Raw genomic sequence first — 6594 nt, forward strand, 5'->3', positions numbered from 1 at the left:
ACGATATTTTCAATTCATAACCTATCCAAATCTTCCTCCCAAACCACCAAATCAAATCAAATCAACCAAAATCCAAATCCAAATCCAAACCCCATCTCAACCCCCAATAACCACAAACTCCCCCACCGTCGCCCCCTCCCCATCCTCCTCCCAACACCCCTCAACAACCAACCTCACATACCCCCCACTCCACGCCCCGCCCTCGACCGCAACCGTCGTGCTGTTCCCAACCACGGGCTGCACCTCCTGCGCACTAGCCTCCGCCTCCGCCGCCACGAACGGTAAACTGGGCGCGATACCGCCGACTTGGATGATGATTTCTTCGCCTGTCAAATTCTCACCGTTTACTGTGGTTGAGTTCCCCAGGTACACGGTCGCGGACCGGGGAGGGCGGGCGCCCCAGTCGAAATAGAGGCCCGAGACGAGGGATGGGGTGATAGAGGTTGTATTCACGAGGAGGGAGGCGGAGGCGTTGGACGCGGGTTGCCAGCGGGTGGCTGTCGCGCCGTCGATGGCTGCTGTGGGGAACTGGCCGGCGGCGTAGGCGTCGGGGGAGGTGACGGGCTGGCATTGTAGGAGGTTGTTTGCGTGGGTTAGGGTCTGCCAGTAGAGGCGGTTGGGGATGGTGAGGGTTTGGTTTGTGGACAGGGTGTAGTTTGTGTTTTGAGAGGAGGGCGAGTTGGGCGTTCCGACTGTGAGGGGGAGGGTGGTGTTTTGGTAGAGGTCGGTGAGGGACGTTGATGAGATTCGAGTTAAGTTTGTGTGTGTGCTGTTCATTGTTGCTTGGAGAGCTGCGCCCGCGTAGTGGAAGGTGCGGATTTTGATGTATGGGATCTGAGGAGGGAGGGATGGGTTGATGTAGAGCATTGGTTGGTCGGTTCTGATTCCTAGGAAGCCGAAGGGGACGACTTGGTTTGCGCCTCCGTGGCCTGTTAGGAAGGGGTAGGCGGGGTTGGTGTTCCCGTTTAATGTTACGTCGTCAATGGCTTGCTCTGAGAATTGGAAGAAGGGGGCTCGGAGGTAGGGCAGGAAGCCGTTAAGGGTATAAGTGTAGGCTGAGCAACCGCTTGGTGAAAGAGCATTAGCATCGACAGCGAAGACGGAGTAGGTCATGGCTGGGCCGTTGGGAGATTGTTTGTTTGCGTACTGCATAAAAGGTTAGTTTGCAATAGCTCAAAGGAGGTGGGAAGATATACATAGTCCAAGTCGAGCAGCTTGTCATCTGCCGTATAGTCCTCGCCGTAATCAAGCGGGTAGGTGAGAAGAACTACATCGGCTTGCTTGACTGCAACACTATTGTTCATTGTCTGATACTCCAAGGTGATATTGGACGGAGCTGTAGGAAATTCGATTCCTTGCCATTGAGTTTCCCATGTTGAGTTGACTTCAAGCCCTTGCTGTACTCTCAATGCATTTGCAACCCTCAACAACTCAGCTGCTGAAGCAATTGTAAAAGCACCGTTGTCGACATTATTCGCATACTCGTCTGGATCTGTCATATTATGAAGCCAATATGACTTCGTTGTCTCATTATATTGCAATAAATGGCCAGTCATGATAGCCGCACTTTCGATGACTTGCCTTGGACCAGCATTGAACCATGTTTCGTTGTTCGTGACGTTATATTGCTGTAAGAGATTGAAAGCAATATCGTAATTTAGATGGTATTCATAATCCACGCATGGTCCTGTGCCAGTACAATTACCGTAGCGACCTGCTGTCCAGGAATAGAGAGCAGAATTGTTGGGGTAGTTGTTGAAAGCTGCATTTGCTAAAGCTTGCGGATGTTGCTTGATTCGGAAATTGGAGATTTGCTTGCTGTAAGATGGGAAGGCGAGATTCAGACCAGGAGCCATCCAATAATCTGCGTCCCAAAACACAAGACCAGCATAGGAATCAGAGACTAGTCCGCCAACAGAGACACTGTTGTCGTTTAGCCCAGATCCATCTGGTTGGATACTTTGAAGGAGGTAGTAGGTGTTGGCTACCGAAGCGATTTGGAGAATTTCGATATCCTGACTATCTGGAAGGCGTCCAGTTGCTGGATCAGTAAAGTTGTCGACCTTGTCCGAAGTCATGATTTCCGCCCATGCAGCTACATGTTCAGACAGGAGTGCATCCCAACCGTCTTCTTGAGCAGTTGATTGTGCCTGTCTAGCTACTTCTTCAACATCTGCAAATTTGTCGTTGGATGCGACTCCAACGAATTTGAAGAATGTCGCAGTCTCTCCAGCTTTTAAGCTGATGTTGTAAGTCTGTCCAATCGTGGTAGAGTTATCACCAACGAATGGCCCAGTTGCTTCAGCTCGAGAACTTGAATTCGTGTACGCATTCGAGAAATTTGCGCCCGACACAACATAGCCAGTAATATTCGCAAGTCCATTAGGATGCACTGAAGAATATATCGTACTCCCATTAGTGTCGATTCCCTTAGTATCGAGATATGATCGCGCTGCGCTCGAGCCGTCTAGCAAGTCTGTAACAGTGCCAGAAATAGAGGCCGAAGGTGTGATGCTTGCTTTCACAGCAATAACATTTGGTCGGGCTCTGCTGAAAAGAGCTGAATATGAGACATTGAATGCGGCAGAGCTGGATTCTGGACTCCATGTGTATGACCACTCTCCTACGCCTGTCTGGAACGATATCTTTGAGGCAAAGTTCGAGATTGTCGTGTTGGAGACTGTAGCATCGAGGTAGTTGTCACCGAAGGCAAAGATAATTGCGGTAGGGTGTGGAATTCCGCTAATGAAACTCTCCCAGCCGTATTGATTCAACCATGGGTAGTTCGTACCTGTTCCGTTGGGTTGGACATCGTAGAACCCTGAGATGGTGGAGAAGGATATTCTAGTATCGAAAAGAGGCCATCCATTGCTTGGCTGAATGCCATTGGGATCGGTTTGATTGACATCGGTTTCGAAGAATGGTCCTGCTGCTGCAAGTGATGCTCCAACATAGCTTGTCCAGGTCAGCTTGGGACACTTGAGACCGAACAAGTCAATTGAGTGCTCTACTCACCCATTTGCAAGTGACATTCGAGATTGAAATTGTCCTGGAATGAACTTTGTTGCCGTCAAAGACCAATCGCTCTGATTCCACGAATAGATACCACTCGTAGTGACAGAGAAATCAGTCGCAGCTTGGACTCCCAAGTCTAGAAGTAGCAGCGCAAATATTCTTGCCCAAGATGTAGCCATTGTGCATGTTTTACTGACAACAGACGAATCGCTCAAAGTTCATGATAATAAAGAAATTCCCATTGCAGACTTCGGGTTTGTATACGACTTCGCACTCAAAGTTTCTTTAGAATTAGAATTCACCGTCGGGAGCTACCCCGCCATTAATAAAATCTTCTTCAGCTTCCGCACCCATGACGACGTGGGGCTTTTATTTAGGCAGGTTGATCTCATGCTCGGCCGGTTTCCCTACTGGCTTCCAAGAGCTGCAGACCAGACACGAACGCTTGTCGTCCGTCTTGGGACGGTAGGAGCGGTGGGAACCAGGTTTAAAACGTAGAGCTGTCCTGCCCATGGCGACCAACCTTGTCCCCGCTGCGGGGAACATCTTGGGGCGTCTTCCCCCATGTTATTTGCATGCTTCTCGGGCCTTCTCCTGCATTTCGTGTACAGGTGGAGCTGGATGCATCGAGTGCATTTCTGATCAGCTCAGAAGGATTCGCCACGGTATGACCTGATCGGTTTGCGTAAATTTTTCATCCCATCTTTCGCATCTGAAAATCCGATGACGCCGAATGTCTTTCGGCCTCCCGCTATGATCTTCGGCTCCGTTCTTAGCGGAGCGGCACAGGCCCGGGTCACGAGAGTATTCGGATGAGGAATTCCAAGGTTCACATGAGACTAATATTGCCGCGAGGCTGCTGCCGCAACATCTTCTCCAACCTTCTCCTCACTTTATATCGATACTATTTCGACGGCTCATCAGCTACATAGAACCGTTCCGTCTGCGATCCTCGAATCTAGTCGAATAATGCGTCTGCTACATTTCAATAACGATGGCGATTTCAGCCTGACTGAGTTCTTCGAAGACGATATCCCCGAGTATGCTATACTTTCGCACAGATGGGGAGCCGAGGAGGTCACTTTCAAGGATATGACAGATGGCACAAGTAAAGCCACACAAGTAAAGCCAAGGCTGGCCACGGTAAGATACAGTTCTGCGGAGAACAGGCGAGGCGTGATGGCTTGGATTACTTCTGGGTGGACACATGCTGCATCGACAAATCGAGCAGCGCTGAGCTCTTAGAAGCTATTAACTCGATGTTTCGCTAGTATCAGAAAGCAGCTAGATGCTACGTCTACTTATCTGATGTTTCGATACTAAAGCGGAAAGCAAGTGATACGTCTGCTGTGTATACTTGGGAACCTGCTTTCTAAGCAAGCAAATGGTTTACACGAGGCTAGACCTTACAAGAACTCCTCGCTCCAAGACTAGTTGAATTTTATTCCCGGGAAAGTAAGAGTCTAGGTAGTAAGAGAACTCTCGAGCAATAAATCCACGAGATTACGGGAATCCCTACTACTGCCCTTCGAGAAAACTCCCTCTCCTAGTTCGACGTCAATGAACGATTCTCCTAGGCAAAAGGCCGCCAAACTACACGCAGGGAGGACAAGGCATATTCGCTCTTTAGGATCTTCGATGTCTAGATGCCACTTCTGTATGGCGAAGGAGAAGTCAAGGCGTTTCTACGGCTCCGGGAGGCAATTGACACACCTTTGAAGGGTAAGTCTTATCCTAAAGACTAATGCGTAATGCACCTCCTAGTAAGTCGCAAAGGTCTAAGCCGACCCCACACTAATGACGTCCCGACCCTCAGAACGACTAGAGACTCCACCGAACCCGTCGATCATCATACCCTTTAGTCGCGATACAGACTTTGTCGAGCGAGGGATACTCGATCAGATTCACTAGAAATGTGCTATTGTGGGATCCCGGACCGCGCTCGTTGGCCTAAGCGGTGTTAGGTAAGCACAAACCCTTTGGTTAATACGTATAGCTAACCGCCGTGAAGCAAATCGCAACTCGCTATCGAATACGCCTATTGAACTCGAGACCGCTCGCCGGATACATGGGTGTTCTGGGTTTACACAAGCAATGCCGCCCGTTTTGAGCAGAGCTTTCGAGATATTGCAGACTGTGTTAAGATCCCGGGACGGCAAAGTCTAATAGCCAATATTTTCTAGCTCGTGCACAACTGGCTATACGACGAAAGGAAAGGGAAGTGGGCTCTTATACTAGATAATGTAGACGATACTAGCTTTCTCGTTGAGGCTCGAAGGACTAGGTAAGATAGGCAAACAAATAGTATAGAGAGCGGGAACCTACGGTCGCTTGTGTTATACTTACCACAGTGTTTGTATAGATCGATTCTTATAACAACGCGGAGTGGAGATGAGGCCCTGAATCTAGTTGAGCAGCACGACCTTATTACAATCGACCCAATGAGTAGTGAAGATGCGCTAAAGCTGTTCGAGACTAAGCTAGGAGGGGACGCCGACGGTAGTGATAACGCTAATGTCGCTGCTAAGCTTCTCGTAGCACTAGAGTTCATACCGCTCGCTATCGTTCAGGCAGCTACATACATCTTACAGCGGAAACCGCGTTATTCCATACAAGAATACCTTCAGGCCTTTTGGGATAGCGATCGTAAGAGAACAAGTCTTTTAGACTATAGTAGCAAGTAGCTCCGTCGGGATAGGGAGGCGAAGAATTCGATTATTGTTATATAGCAAATATCTTTCGATCATATCCGTAAGATTAGAGCATTAGCGGCTAATTTACTATCGCTTATAAGCTTTTTTAACCGGCAAGGAATCCCTGATACTCTACTTTAAGATCGAAGCGAGGAGATAAAATCGAGGCAAGACTAGAGGGAGAGCACTACTAATAATATTGATAATAATACTGGCTATAGTGATGCCGATAAAGATAGTATATTATAGTCTTCTATAAGCGATAAGTTTGAAGAAGATATCTTAATCTTACGAAATTACTCGTTCATCTCCATTAATGCTAATAACACAACATTCGAAATGCACGCACTCGTATAGCTAGCAATGAGGAAATGGCTTAAGGCTCATGGGCAAATAGAGAGGTGGAAACGGCAGTTTATTAAGAATCTTGACGTAGAGCTGCCTACGGGAGAGTACGAGAACTGGGCCAGATGCTAAGACCTTTTCCCACACGCGCAATCGGCAGCAGCATAGAAGCCAAAGGAACAAGACTCTCTATTAGACTAGGCTTTAGTGCTATATAAGGCAGCATAGTACGCGTTGAGAATGGGAAAAGGTATAGAGGCAGAGAACATAGCGGTTCAGGTAATGAAAGTTCAAGAGAAGATTTTCAGTAATAAGCACAATAATGCGTTAAATGGGATGGCAATATTGGGCTTGGCGTATCACCTGAATGGTCGGTGGGACGATACTGAAAAGCTGTTTGTGTAGGTCATGGAGACTCGCAAGATGAAGCTTGGAGTGGACCACCTAGACACGCTGACGAGCATGGCCAACCTGGCAGCGACGCTTTGGAACCAAGGCCGGTGGGACGATGCTAAAAAGCTAGAGGTGCAAGTTATGGAGA

At 48.4% G+C, this 6594-nt stretch overlaps 2 protein-coding genes across 2 annotated transcripts; one reads left to right on the plus strand and one right to left on the minus strand.

Moving 5' to 3' along the window:
• Positions 1–96: 96 nt before the first annotated feature.
• On the minus strand, positions 97–3280 carry LY89DRAFT_653299 (glycoside hydrolase family 65 protein; the record flags this gene model as incomplete). The annotated part of the gene is made up of 3 exons (XM_018212243.1): positions 3016–3280; positions 1197–2955; positions 97–1146 (listed from the first exon to the last, which is right to left on the minus strand). The coding sequence occupies exons 1-3, from the start codon at positions 3192–3194 to the stop codon at positions 97–99; spliced, it is 2988 nt and encodes a 995-aa protein (XP_018066192.1). The 5' UTR covers positions 3195–3280.
• A 458-nt stretch (positions 3281–3738) lies between these two features.
• Positions 3739–4260, plus strand: LY89DRAFT_738484 (uncharacterized protein; the record flags this gene model as incomplete). The annotated part of the gene is made up of 2 exons (XM_018220374.1): positions 3739–3819; positions 3871–4260. The coding sequence occupies 2 exons, from the start codon at positions 3739–3741 to the stop codon at positions 4258–4260; spliced, it is 471 nt and encodes a 156-aa protein (XP_018066193.1).
• Positions 4261–6594: the final 2334 nt, after the last annotated feature.

Source organism: Mollisia scopiformis (assembly GCF_001500285.1).
Source record: "Mollisia scopiformis unplaced genomic scaffold LY89scaffold_22, whole genome shotgun sequence".
NCBI lineage: Eukaryota > Fungi > Ascomycota > Leotiomycetes > Helotiales > Mollisiaceae > Mollisia > Mollisia scopiformis.